The following is a 15,232-nucleotide window of genomic DNA, read 5'->3' as shown; positions in this document are numbered from 1 at the left end:
CCTCAAGGTCCCTCCATGTTTTCACAAATGACAGGGTGTCCTTATTTTTCATGGATGAATAACATTCCATTGTGTATGTAGACGACATCTTCCTTATTCATTCATCCATCGGTAGACACATAGGTTGTTTGCATATCTTGACTTTTCTGAATAATGCTTCGGGAAAAACATTTTTTGAAAGTGATTTTATGGACTGTGCTATATGTTTTACATACGTTATGCCATTTAGTTTTCAAAATGATTTTGAGATGTGGCTATTATTATCCCCATTTTGTACAAAAATGTCAAAATTTAACTTCAGAAATATTCAGTGTCAAAAAGATGGTAAATGATGAGACTCAAAATTAAGGTCAGGTCCCATTAATGAAAAACCCAGAATTTTCCCAGTAAACCATACCATTTGCCACTTATGACTTAACACAAGATGCTACCTCTCAATAAATATAATTATAATTCTCATCCCAACTCTTAAATTCTATGTATTGAAAAATCACCCTAATTATAAACTAATTTCCCACCCAGAATCAGATATTTTTCTTGTGAAGTGAAATAAACATATTTAATTTCCAGATGTCCCCAAGTTTTACATCTAAGTCCCTAACCTAAAGTTATGACTTCCTTCTTAAAAGTATTCGCAGCCCTTAGCCATGGCAGTTCCAAAATGTCACAGAACTTCGGCTGTTAGAACGCATCACTCATTGTCCCACAAGGAAAAGCTGCCTGGCTGGGTTTCCAGTCAGCTCATGGAGCCCCAATGCATCGATATTGGTTGGTGGCTATGGTCTGTATTTATTCTAGGGTCCTGCATACATTAGATTTAGTCTCAATTTCCTCAGCTATGGGGCGAAGTGAAGTCTGTCCCTCAGGACTCTACCAGGGGGTCTTCACAGTGAGACAGGCTTATGCTCTCAGCCAGCACCTACCTCCACCAAACCCGAGAGGTCACACCTGCAAAACTCACCCCATGGTTTTCATGGGTACTATTAAGGTTCTGCTTTGGGATTTTTACATAGCGTTAAAATGATGTCTTCTCCTTCTCCAGTTATGCTTAAAGATACTTTTGTTGTTGTTATGAAACTGCCTTCTGTTAACAATAAACTACAAATGCACTGGGTACAACGACTTGAACAAAATGAGTACTAAATATTGAACAATAGAGATACATTGTATATAATGTGTCTAAATGATGTAATCAATATGCATCACTGGTTTTGGAGAAGTTCTTTGCAAAGATGAATAAATTATTAGACTATTTGCTGTTTATTAACCTGTTCTTGGTTTTAGTATGTAAGGTAAACATTTGTTATATTAAATGACATTGTTTTTTACTGAAAACTTTCATTATCCAAAAGATTGAGAAAGTAATTGGGTTGAACTTCTGCAGGACCCATGTATGTTATTTGTTCCCTTATTCATCATGTATTTGTTCATCAAATATCTTTGATGTTCTGTACTTTGAGGTTCTGTACTAGAAATGGGAAAGCAGGCATGGAAAAAAATGGCCATGTCTTTAAGGAGTTTACGGTGTAGTGTAGTGACACAGGTAATTGTAACTCAGCATGGAAGATTGGACGTGAGGAAGATTTGGACAATGATGATGTGAGCAGAGGCAAAGGAGATCAGAAACCTTTCTAAGGAATTCTAGAAAGGCTTACAGAGCAGGTGCTGCTTCATCTGCGGTTTGCGGGTTGAGTAGTAGGTGGATAAAAGGCGTTCTTAGCAGAACGAAGCAGCTGAGCCGGTAGGAGGGACCAGCGAGAGCATGATGTGCCTGGAGAAGCTCTCTGGCATGGATGAAATCTACTTTGTGGGAGTGGGGGAGATGAGGAGGTATAGCAGATGCTATTGGTACCCAGGGCCGCATCCCTTTGGCCCTCCCCTGCTACAGATGCAGCTGTTGGAGAGTTTCTCCCCCAGATGCCTGCGGTGTCTCCCGGGTTTTCAGCCTTATGACTTTCCTTGAAGCTAGAGAACTGGCTCAGCCTGGAAGAAGGGGCTGGGTGAGAGTTAATGCTCCTGAGGCAGCCATACCCTTAACCAATGAGGGAAAGAGTGGAAGGGAAATGTCCCACCTCCTGTCTTCTAGAGGGACACTCCATCTGTGACCAGCTCACCAATGAGCCTTTTATTGGCTTTCTCTCCTTTCCTGTCTCACTCTCTCTTTCCCCTGAATCCAAACTCTCAGTTCCCATGTCTTTGTCTCAGGCTTTGCTTCCAGGGGGAATTCAAATTAGTACAGAGGGCATGGCATGAGAAGCTTTGTAAGTCACAATAAATACCGAGATTTTATCCCGTGGGTGATGGGAAGCCATAGAGCTGGGAGTGGAGTGATTAGCCCTGTGTGTAGAAGACCATCCGGTGGCCGCGTAGAGAATAGACTGGGACAGGAGGGGCTGTCTGGGAACTTCCATAAGGAGGTCCTAAGAAGGTGACAGCAAGAAAAGGGTGCTTACTCTGGGGCAGAGTCCATGAAGGTGGAATGATCGGGACAGTCAAGAAATGCCTAGGAGGGCTTCCCTGGTGGCGCAGTGGCTGAGAGTCCGTCTGCCAATGCAGGGGACGCGGGTTCGTGCCCCGGTCCGGGAGGATCCCACATGCCGCGGAGCGGCCGGGCCCGTGAGCCATGGCCGCTGGGCCTGCGCGTCCGGAGCCTGTTCTCCGCAACGGGAGAGGCCACAACAGTGAGAGGCCCGCGTACTGCAAAAAAAGAAAAAAAAAGAAAAGCCTAGGAGAAGAATTAAGACGAATTAGTTTAGCCAACATTTAAAAAGTCAACCTTTTTTTTTTTTTCCTTAGAGTGCTCTTATAAAAATGTTATGGTATCGTATTTTAAATGAAAATGATACAATTCACCTACAACCATAATGAAATAATTTTTGATAGTTTCTCTTGTATGGGCAACAGACCAATTCTAGTTTTCACCTATGATACATTTGAAGAGGTTGCTGGCCTTTTGTAAAGTGTGATTAGATTAACAAAGAAATGTTGCGAGTCTTACGGATATCATGTATTGAGAAAGCTGAACTGTGACTAAGTTGAATTTCAGCACTGTAAAATATTGTAAATAATTACCCTGATTCTTTTTGTGTTTTTGGAAAAAGAGCGCTATTCTCTAATTTTCTAGATAGGTTTTAATGTAACACCTTTTCCAGTGTACATATCTATGTATGTGTGCCTGTGTTTGTCAATGTTTCACACAGTATGTAATATTTTAGCCTCTATTTTTATGATTTTATACTTTAAATCTTTAACCTTTTAAATTTGAAATACAGTTGATTTACTATATTGTATTAGTTTCAGGTGTACAGCAAAGTGATTCAGTTAATACATATACATGTATCTATTCTTTTTCAAGTTCTTTTCCCATTTAGGTTATTACAGAATATTGAGCAGAGTTCCCTGTGCTATACAGTAGGTCCTTGCTGATTATCGATTTTACATATAGTAGTGTGTATATTTTAATCCCAAACTCTTAACTTATCCCTCCCCACCCTTTCCCATTTCATAGCTGTAAGTTTGTTTTCTATGTCTGTGAGTCTATTTCTGTTTTGTAAATAAATTCTTTTGCACCATTTTTTTAGATTCCACATATAACATACTTTAAATCTTATTCTTCAATTTTTTCTTAGTAACTACCATCTCCTATGTACAGAATCCATCTTATTTAAGAATAGTTTTAGGGTTTGAAGGATTTGAATACCTTTTCTGAAGCTGACCACAGAAGAAAAATCCTTGATTTTTGTAACATTAGTTTAGCTGATTTTTTTCCAAATGAGCAAGACCATATCTCAATAAACCAAAGCTGTTATGGAGAGAATCAGGTATCTTTAAGTGACATTTCAGATATAAGAGTTAATCTAATACACCATAAACCAAAAGATTTTTGAGCTGTGAAATTTGAAGAACTTCCATCCTACATTAATTCCTTCATCACTTCCAGCATGGTAGCATTTTCCCCCTTATGTAACATGCAATTTTCTTTTCCAGAAGGTAAAAAAGTGCTTTAGTCAATAAAATATATTGAGGGTAATTATGATAACTTGGAATGCAGTAAGACATGTATTTTCAATGTAATTTTGCATTTTTTCATGTTTTGAACACCTGCTGACAGTACACTGCAAATTGGTGCAGTGTTGCCTAGTGATGGTTCATTCTGCATGTGAGTTGTTTAAAATTTGTATTTACTTGGTATAGATTGTGGAAAACCACACCGGGAAATGAGGATGAATCCCAAAGCGATTACGGCTCCACAGATGTTTGGTCGGCTTGACGTGGCAACGAATGATTGGACTGATGGGATATTTTCTACCCTTTGGAGGAAAACATTGAGGGCTAAGAAAGGTAGAAGATGAATTACAAGTATAATTTTTGACATGTACTTCTAAATAACATCCTTTGTGGCTATTTAAAATTAGGAGAATAACTGTAGTCTCCGTATAATGTCTTCTCCTAGACCAGGAACTCATAAATCAGTATGATATTTGTGAATGTTGAAATACTGAACTGACTGATTAGTGTACTTAAAATACCTCCCCCCCATTTTTTTTTTTGTTACAAAGGGAATTATTTTCCTTTTGAAAAAATATTTCTACATTCCTGTGAAAACTTAGGATAAAATAGATAGAAAAAGCTGTTAAGGAACATTGGTAGTACTGTATTCAAGTGATTTCATCATCACTGTTTTCACTGAATAGTTAAAAAATGGTACTGTTATTTAAATATGGCCTATTTTTAGAAAACCGATTCTCCTATAAAATCACAGGAGGAAATGGGCTTCTTTGGAAAGAAGATTGTGTATATCAAAAAATGAAGTCTAACAAATTATTCTCTTTTAGATGTACACAGGTGTTTGTTTTTTGTTTAAACACACTCCTTAAGGGCTAGTGGTTCACTCTGAATATTCTCTTACTTAGGGACTTGAGCCCAGTGGTCCCAGAAAATAAGCTCCGATGGAAGAGGTGATATCAATTCTCCTCTCACTCCTGAATGAGTAAGAGAAAGGCACAGTGCAAGCAATTGCAGGGACAGATAAGAATATAGCAGGAGGACAAGACATTTGGCCTTACTTCAGGAGTCCACACTTTGGGCAACAGTGTTCTGTTGAAAAGCATTTAAAGTGGCACCACTGACGTTCTCTTTGACAGAATATGGCTGATCAATTCAACACCAGTTGTTAAAAGAGAAAAGAAAACGCTTCATTTCTAAAGTGTGCTCATATTAGAAATTGCTGTTGTTTTACGGCAATAAAATAAAATTTTGTGTCTGATTTGTTCTAGTAGTTCTGTGTAAACACAGATCCAGTAACCAAATGCTACCTTAAAGAATAGGTGCTTAGAGAGGTTTTTTTCTTAAGTCATTTTTAGAACGGCAACATACACTTTTTCTTTCACAGGGACTCTAGTGATCAGATCATCATTTTACTTAAGCTGCTAGGTGAATGAGCACGATTAGGGATTTCATAGCATTTGATTTGAGTTAGAATATTTCACAGTTGTTACATTAGAGATAAAAATTAGAACGACAAACTTGGTCATGGTGTTGGTAAGTAAGAGTATCTAGTGGTTAAGAAATCAAGAGTAACTATTAAACCGAATACCTAAATTTACAAGGGCGTTTCTGTTGGACATTCTATCGATTCTCAGTGTAACCCTGCTCTCGGTAGCATCTGGCACAGTTCATCACTCTTATTCTTGAAACTCTCCCACCACGTGCCTTCAGGGATACCTTACTGGCTGACTCGCCTCCTGCTTCGGTTTCACTGAGAGGTCAGCGAGAGGGAGGAAGCAGTGGAGGAGACCCTACCAGAAGTCTACACGTTGAAATGCTTGTGTCCTCAGACCTCTTGTCTCTATCTATACTTATGATCTAGAAGAAACGTACCCAGGCCATGGTTCTCAATGCCATCTCTAAGCTGATGGCTTCTACATTTCAATCTCTAGCCCTTGAGTTCCCCACTCAACAGCTCTATGGGCTGTCTGTTGGACATCTCAGACTAAACGTGTGCAGACCGGAATGGATTCCGTGGCTCGGCCTTTCTGACGTCACTCACATCCCTTTCCCCCTTCGCTTCTTCTTTCTAACCAGGTTCGACTTCCTGCTGTTCCTGGAACATGATCACCGTAAGCTTGTACCCACTTCAGGACCTTTGCAACTACTGTTTCCCACTGCCTGAAAAAGTCTAGCTCTAGATCTTTACATCACTTCCTTCTCCTCCAGAAATACCTCATTGACCATCTTATCTAAAATGCCTCACCCTCTTATCCTGCTGAATTTTTCTTATATATTTCTTTGCCTATTGGTTTGATTGTCACGTCTACCCCTTAGAAAGTGAGCTCTGTGAAGGCAGGATGTTGTCTTTTTTATCACAGTATCCCTTGAACTGTGCTGATACAGAGAAGGTGCTCAAGGAATATCTGTTCAATGACCTAAGGACTTTTTCTTGATTATGGGCTTTGAACAACTGCTATGTAAAGAGTAGGAAGAGTCCTGTGTGACAAAATGTGATAATCATTTAGATCAAAGCTTTATTTAAAAATCAATGAAAATTATATCAAATTATAGTACTTCTTCAAGCATAGTAGTTATGTATATAGGCATGTATGTGTATGTATGCTTTTCTCCCTGCCCTTGGTGGGATGTTCTAGGGGAGCATATCTGGATAGTTCTTGATGGGCCAGTAGACGCCATGTGGATTGAAAATCTGAATTCCGTTTTGGATGATAACAAAACTCTAACCCTTGCCAATGGTGACCGGATTCCCATGGCTCCCAACTGCAAGATAGTTTTCGAACCTCATAACATTGACAATGCTTCTCCTGCTACTGTCTCAAGAAATGGGATGGTTTTCATGAGTTCTTCTGTCCTTGATTGGAGTCCTATTCTTGAGGTATGATTGGAATCTTTTTTTTTTTTTTGGTATAATTAAAGAGGGAAACAGATCCTTTAGCGTTCTTTTAGAGTGTGCGCTGATTTTTTCTGCAGACCTGTTGGTGTAATTGCATTTTAATGCTGATGTTTGTGGAAGATCCTTGAATGCTCTGGGACCTTCAGCCCAGGTGGTCCCTTACAGGTTTCTTCAGTGCTCAGGGCTCTTCAGTTCTAATAATTTTAGACCTGTGAATTACACCCCATGGGCTGGGGAATAATTGCAAGGCCTAGGTGAATCAATAATCCCACTAGGGACTTCTCTGGTGGTCCAGTGGTTAAGACTCTGAGCTCTCAATTCGGGGGACCTGGGTTCGATCCTTGGTCAGGGAACTAGATCCCATGTGCCGTAACTAAGAGCCCGCATGCCACAACTAGGACCCAGCGCAGCCAAATAAATAAATAAATATTAAAAAATATAATCCCACAAAACTGTGAGTGAATAAGGAAAATTTAATTGTATCACTTTGGGGATTCATGGTATTTTTAAAAGGTACTCATTCACATAAAATTTTGGAGCACCTGTCTTAGAATATTAACTCGAAGAAGACAATTTATTAAAATTCATATAAAGAATTTTTATGAGATTCAATAGTCGTAATGTTAGTTTTAAGTTTGTACTTGGAAAAAATATTTCAGATAATATCTTTTCAATTCACGATAAGGTATATTATTTTATTACTATGAATGTATGTTAGAGTATGTTTATTATCATAAGATTATAATTGAATGACTTGCATACTTAGATATTTTACTAAATAAATATTATAGTGTAAGGCAGAATGCTTATTAGACAAGCCACCTGTAAAATCTTTTTTGACATTGTTGGTCAAATTATTATTTTCATTTACATAAGATTTTTGGCGATAATTTTGATCGAAAACGTATGAATTCATATTGTAAATCAAGTAGATGAAGATGTGAAGAAGGAGGGGATTTTAAAGCAAAATGATACTGAAGTACAGTTGGGTATGTCATTAAAAATGCTTCTGAAGGTTTCAGATTTCACAGTTAAATGATCTATCCTTTAAGAGGAATACAGAGCAAGCGTTCTCAACCCTGGCTTTGCAAGAATAATCACCAATGACAGTTCTTTAAAATGCAGACGACTGTGTCATACCTCAGTCTATCAATTTAGAATCTCTGAGGAGGAAGGTGCAGGAGTTATTGTTAAAAATTTTTTTTTTTTTTAAGTACCACAATGGCTTCAGCCTTGGTAACCACAGATGCAGCAAACTCCAAGTGAAAATGAATTTGTGATTTTCCCCCAAATACTTTAAATTCACAAAGGCTTTTAAACAATACTTTTACACTATTAGCTAATGAATATTTACAGTTTGCTATTTATGAAATGAGCTTCTATTATATTCTGTCCATGTTGAGGCCGAATAAGGCCTTTACATTAACGCTAAGTTGCTTACAGATGGTTAGCAAGAAGCAAGACTCCCAAGATAGGAGGTGATTAGAGCAGCGCAGCGCAGCTCTGCGAGAACTGTTAGAGGGCAGACCAGTGGCGAAGCTGTGCTCATGGGAGTCCACGAGCCTCTGTGAGCCACGCTGACTACATAGCACCGTCAGCTTGAAAGTGCTGTGTTTCCTTTTTGTCGCTGTGCCATCGTGTTGAATTCGTGAAACGATGGATGATTGAGAATCAACATTGTGTTGCTTCTGTTCAGAATCTCTCAGAATGACCCGATCTCTTGATGCCAAGGGAACTTTCCTCACCTGAAGAAAATATTGTGTTAGGTGGTATTTTGTTATGAATCACATGTAGTTTCCTCATATTGGGTTTCCAAATGACTAAATTCCCCATTTTCCGAGTATTCTTTGATATTTTTTTCAACATTGGTTATTCATTAAATGAGAAGAAATAAAATTGTGATAAACCTTTGTTTCCTATTTTGAAAAATCTGGGGATGGATGTCCTTTGTTCATCTTTTATTCCTTTATCTTTTTCTAAGTTATTTCCATGTATATGCCTCCTCATTTTCTCCTAGCATATTTTAATCAAGGGCCAAAGACTTGGGCTTCCCTGGCGGCGCAGTGGTTGAGAGTCCGCCTGCCGATGCAGGGGACGCGGGTTCGTGCCCCGGTCCGGGAGGATCCCACATGCCGCGGAGCGGCTGGGCCCGTGAGCCATGGCCGCTGAGCCTGCGTGTCCGGAGCCTGTGCTCTGCAGCGGGAGGGGCCACAACAGTGAGAGGCCCGCGTACCGCAAAAAAAAAAAAAGAGCCAAAGACTTTTCCCTCCGTCTTGGCTTCAAGACCTGAGCTTATGTGTAGTGTAGTAGCTGAACATAGGGATGTTGGAATCAGACTCTGGGTTTGAATTTTGACACCTACCAGCTGTGGGATCCTGGTCATGTTGCTTAAACTCCTTGGGCCTTAGTTTCCTCATCTGTAAAAGGATAATAACAATTCCTACCTCACAGAGTTGTTTTTAGCATTAAATGAGGTAATACATGAAAGAATTTATATCAAGGTCTGGTACATCAGAAGTGCAGTATAATCATTAGATATTATTATTATTATTGTTAACTGATATTTAGAAAACTTTTGTCCAAAAATGGCCATTTTTCTGGCGTACTACTAAATTTAATTAATGCATTCATCTGCAAACCAACAGGCTTTTCTTAAAAAACGTTCGCCTCAAGAAGCTGAAATTCTTCGTCAGCTGTACACCAAGTCGTTTCCAGACCTGTATCACTTCAGTGTTCAGAACTTAGAACACCACATGGAGATGCTGGAGGCCTTTGTGATCATGCAAAGCATCAACATGCTTCAAGGCCTGATCCCTTCCAAGGTAAATCGCTCAACTTTCTAGAACTCTCTCTCCTTTTACCTGAGCCATACTGTGCAGGGTCTGCGATATTTGAACATGATTCTTAGAACCTTGGGGAAGTGGGGAGGTTTCAAACATGGACACTGCATATTTTGTGTTTTTCTTTCATTTCTTTTTTTTTTTTCCACAAAGCAAACCACAGAGTTGTGGATTAGGGGCAGGTTCGCAGTTGTCTAACAAGCATTCAAAATTTATTTTGGAGACCAGCCTGGGATTCCCAGAGATCAGTTCTGCATTTGTTCTCCGGTTTTATTCATCTTTCCCTCGTTCTTGTTTTGGGGGAAAACTGTTATCCCTTTTAGATCTTTGCTATTTTCATTAAAATGTCAAAGCCAAGTTTTGGTCTGAGAATTAAGTAAGTAAAAGAAAAGTTTCTTTCACGCTCAGGAGCAAGGTGGGGAGGTCACGCCGGAGCACCTGGGGAGACTCTACGTCTTCTCCCTGATGTGGAGCGTCGGGGCAGTGCTGGCACTGGATGGCCGGCGCCGCATGGAGCACTGGCTGTGCTCCCAGGAGAGGCTGGCCTTGGACCTGCCGCCTCTAGCAGGGCCTGACGACACCATGTTTGACTATTACGTCGCATCTGATGGTGAGCCCTTCTCTTCTATCCATCCGTCACACGTGGGATCAGTTTTTTCCAAAATGGCTAATATTTACACTCTATTTATCTATCTACCTATCATCTATCTATCTATCTATCTATCTATCTATCTATCATCTAGCTAGCTAGCTAGCTAGCTATCATCTATATTTCTAAATGGTAATTAAAACTCTTGGCTGTAAAATTGAAATGGAAATATTTATGTGTGTATGAAAGAGAGTCAATTGTTTCTTTTTCAAATATTTATTTCAATTGAGTTCCAAATGCACATTTTCTTGTTAAATATATTGTGTACTGAACTTTTAATGAAATAAAAACAAATTAAAAAAATCAAATCAGATCCATTTCAGCCATTCATTCGATATAATCAGCAACTTATAAAAAAATGACAAAGTAGGAATATTTTTATGCAATAGATGTGTATATCTATACATCTGTATCTATGCATGTATTTCAATACTTTAAGTTTATTTAAATGTGCATACATGTATATAAAGTACAAATATACGTAATATTTATATATGGCATCCTAGGATGTTTTATTTTTGGTTTTACGGTTAGGGAAGTACGTAATGAAAAATGATTTTAGGTACATACGACTATCACTGTCCTGTATTTCCTGTATTTTTCTTTTTAATAAATTATTTATTTATTTATTTATTTTTGGCTGCACTGGGTCTTTGTTGCTGCATGCGCGCTTTCTCTAGCTGCGGCGAACAGGGGCTACTCTTCGTTGCGGTGCACGGGCTTCTCATTGCAGTGGCTTCTCTTGTTGCGGAGCATGGGCTCTAGGTGCGCCAGCTTCAGTAGTTGTGGCTCGCGGGCTCAGTAGTCATCGTGCACGGGCTAAGTTGCTCTGTGGCATGTGGGATCTTCCTGGACAGGGGATCAAACCTGTGTCCCCTGCATTGGCAGGCGGATTCTTAACCACTGCGCCACCAGGGGAGTCCCCTGTCCTGTATTTTTATCCACACTTTTTGTTAGTGAAAACCTACATGTTTAAAAAGAAAATTCCAAGATACTTCTTACTATTTCCTAATATTACCACTTTGGGAATAGTTTCTTGGGAAATTTTGACTCAGCGAATACATACTGAAATACTTAGATGTCTGAATTTAATGAATTTTATTTTGTGGGGAGTTTTTGGAAGATGGCTTCATGAGATTCAAGGGAGTCTGCTCATTATAATTAGGAATTAAATTATTAAGAAGAATATGAAGATGTAAATGTTCTCTGTTCACCTCAGGTAAATGGATGCACTGGAAGACGTGTACTGAGGAATATGTGTATCCATCTAATATCACCCCAGAATATGGCTCCATCCTGGTGCCAAATGTTGACAATGTGAGAACTGACTTCCTAATTAAAACCATCGCTAAACAGGGCAAGGTATGGCTCTTTCAGTTTTATTAAAAGTAATATATTTAAAAATGTCCCTTGAAAACATGAAGCATCGTGTGACCACCTAGAAGGGTGGGATAGGGAGGGTGGGATAGAGACGCAAGAGGGAGGGGATATAGGGATATATGTATACATATAGCTGGTTCACTTTGTTATACAGCAGAAACTAACAACATTGTAAAGCAATTATACTCCTATAAAGATGTTTAAAAGAGAAAAACGAAAACATGAAGCCTCTTGCATTTAGTTTAGAATGTTTTATGTTGCTGTTTAGAATAAATAAAAGTATTACCCAAATTAATATACTTCTTTTTTTATTCCTCTGTAACAATATTAGAGTTGAATAGCTTTAATTCATAATTAAGTAATGATTTTTCATATATTGAGAGAAAGTGAATTTTGACTTGTTTTTCTAAAGAGAAATCCTTCTCTTTTGATCATTGTATTATTTTGCCATGGCTGCCATAACAAAATACCACAGGCTCAGTGGCTTAATCAAAGACCATTTCTTTCTGTACAGTTCTGGAGGCTTGAAATGCAAGATTAAGGTGTTGGCGGGTTTAGTTTTTTTGGAGCCCTCTCTCTCTCCTTGGCTTGCAGATGGCTGTCTTCTCACTGTGTCTTCCCGTGGTCTTTGTGTGTGCATCCCTTGTTTTTCTGTGTGTCAAAATTTCCTCTTCTTGTAAGGATGCCTGTTAGACTGAACAAGAGCCCACCTTAACGGCCTCATTTTTAATGTAATCATCCTTTTAAAGACCCTGTCTCCAAACGTAGTCACATTCTGCGGCATTGGGGGTTAGGGCTTCCACATATAAATGTTGTGGGGACACAATTCAGCCCATGACAATAATTTTATTGTATTTCTTGGATTTCTTTCTCAACTCCTATTTTAGGCTGTGTTGTTAATTGGTGAACAAGGAACAGCCAAAACGGTCATAATCAAAGGATTTATGTCAAAATACGATCCTGAAAGCCACATGATCAAGAGTCTGAACTTTTCTTCTGCAACCACCCCGCTGATGTTTCAGGTACTGGCTCACTGGTGCTGCTGGTTCAGCCCAGGTTTGTGATAAGCTTTGGAGGCTCAAATCTCATGCTGTTCTGCTGTACCCACTGAACTTCATGTGCACTTTCACAGCCATAGTAAATCCCCTACATACGTCATCCATTATCTCTATTTTTCTGTTGCAATAGAATCTCCTCCTAGTTAGATGATAACATATAATCTTAAATTATGGAGAAATAAAAAGATTATATATGGTGTTCAAAGCCTCAACACTGTTTAGAATACCTCTGTAGAAAAGCCTGTGAACATGCAAAATCCAAAATTGAAAGAAATATTATTTATTCCCCACCTAAACCTACTTCTTCTCCCTACTGTCTGCTTTTCTGTGGGTGTTACTATTATTCTAGTCATTAGGATAGACACACTGGAGTCATCTTTGATGGTCTCTCCCTTGAGTCAAGGGCTGCTAATATATCTAAGGAAGTACTTTTCATGTTGTTTCCTTTTTCTCCCTTCCCCCTATCCACCTCTACATAATCTACTTCATGATTCCACAACAGGGTATTGGCATCAAAGAATCTTGAAGCTGGTCTTGCTTCAAGTCTGATCCTCTTCAAATCTAGTTTCTATTCTTTTTCCAATCTCTGGTTCCTATTTATCTTGTTGTTCACTGACTTAACATTACACAGTGGCTCGTATTATCAATTGCAGCAAGGAATACAATCTTAGAATCTTAGCACATTAAAGATTTTGCTTATGGTGTCATTGAGGAGGAACAGAGAACAACTCTCAAGTTTGCATTGCTTTTGTCAATGGAACTGCCAAGATTGACCAGGGCTTGCAGTGGCTAACTGGTTCTTTTTCTCCTATTCCTAAATTATTTAAGAAACCAGAGAGTAAATCTTAAACATCAGTCCATGCTTTAATTGTTTGCAAATAATCGATGATACCTTTATTAGAACATTAATACATTAATAAAAGATACATTTTATAAATTGAAGTGTATGAAATGGTACACTTGAAAAGATACATATGAAAAAGTTAAGAAAAGGTACATTCATAAATTGAAAATGGAAGGGAACTTTTTAGGGGAATTCAAATCCAAAGAACTTCATTTTTGATTAACTTTGTTCTTTAGTTGTTGGAATGAAAATATCAAAGAGCAATGAAAATTCTTGAGAACAAGGCTAAATCATGACTTTTTAATCACTTAATGTAATTGGTGACTACAGAGTGCCAGAAAACTAAGACCATTGATTAAGTTTCTAAATAAAACCGTCAAAGCATTATGCTCCTCTGTTAGAGATGGAATTTCCAAAACTGGCTAGCCTTCTATCATTAATGAATATCATTTACACACTGTTGTGTTGGGAAGGTCTGGATTGAAGGTGAACCCCAGATTGCAGTGACTCAGCAGTGGTATTTTTGTGTTTGGGGAACCGCACACTAGATTATCCTAGGCTGGCAAGATGTTAACATTATACACATTCCCTTGATACTATTTTATATTTTTAAAACTTTGTTTTACTTTTGGAGAACATCTCTTTAAAGGTTATAATATAACCTTACTTGTGGATGCAGATTGTTAAGCATTAAATCAAAGTGTGATTTTTTTTTTTTTCATTATGTAGGGTAGCTATCTAGCTCTTCAGATTTCTTGGGACTGGATTAAACCTTTAGGGCTGCAGTACAATTCTGGCAGCAACTACCTGGAGTTAGTGAAGACTTCACAAGTGAAGGGCTCAGTCCCTACAAAACTTCTCTCACTTCAGAACCAGCCACGAGCTCAGGGGTTCCCAGGCTACCAACACTTCTGAACAATTGGCTGCAAACTGAAAGGTTTTTATGACCCTGTCAGTTTTGATAATTCACCAGAATGACTCACAGAATTTAGGAAAATGCTATGCTTATGATTATGGTTTTATTATAAAAGTTATGAATTGGGATCAGCCAAAAGAAGATGCATAGGGCAAGGTCTGGGGGGGTCCCAAATGTGAACCTTCTTTGTCCTCAGGATGTATTACTCTCCAGGCATATCTGTGTGTATCAGCAACCAGGAAGCTCACCTGAGTCTCAATGTCCAGAGTTTTTACTGGAGTGTTATTACCTAGGCATGATTGGTTGGCCATGTGATTGAAGTCAGTGTCCAAACCCCTTCCCCCTGGGAAGTCAGCTGATAATCACGTGGTTTAAAGCCCTAACACTCTAAGCATAGTTTGGTCTTTCTGGCATGAGTGGTCTGAGGGGCCCAAAATGAAAAACAAAGACGTTCTTATTATGCGGGAAACTCCAAGGGTTTAAAGGCTCCCTCCTAGGAACCAGGGACAAAGGCTAGCCAAATTCTTTAGTATATGGCAAGGAGTTGTCACATATTTTTGCTAGTAACTCTTGGTGATATTTACCCCTCTCAGGTGGTAAAGACCTGTGCTTTATGTCTCTACAGCATGAAATACTTATTA

The 15,232-nt window shown here is 38.8% G+C and overlaps 1 protein-coding gene across 1 annotated transcript in view; it reads left to right on the top strand.

The window, feature by feature from the left end:
- DNAH5 (dynein axonemal heavy chain 5) overlaps window positions 1-15,232 on the top strand; it is a 262,494-nt gene that overhangs the window by 146,292 nt on the left and 100,970 nt on the right. The window contains exons 42-47 of the mRNA XM_059062876.2: window positions 4,195-4,341; window positions 6,645-6,886; window positions 9,550-9,726; window positions 10,153-10,354; window positions 11,613-11,755; window positions 12,661-12,795. Of these exons, the coding sequence (XP_058918859.1) occupies window positions 4,195-4,341; window positions 6,645-6,886; window positions 9,550-9,726; window positions 10,153-10,354; window positions 11,613-11,755; window positions 12,661-12,795 (1,046 nt within the window). The remainder of the gene's footprint in view (window positions 1-4,194; window positions 4,342-6,644; window positions 6,887-9,549; window positions 9,727-10,152; window positions 10,355-11,612; window positions 11,756-12,660; window positions 12,796-15,232) is intronic.

Source organism: Kogia breviceps, chromosome 4, assembly GCF_026419965.1.
Source record: "Kogia breviceps isolate mKogBre1 chromosome 4, mKogBre1 haplotype 1, whole genome shotgun sequence".
Taxonomy (NCBI): Eukaryota; Metazoa; Chordata; class Mammalia; order Artiodactyla; family Physeteridae; genus Kogia; species Kogia breviceps.
This window is presented reverse-complemented; position numbering and strand designations above follow the sequence as displayed.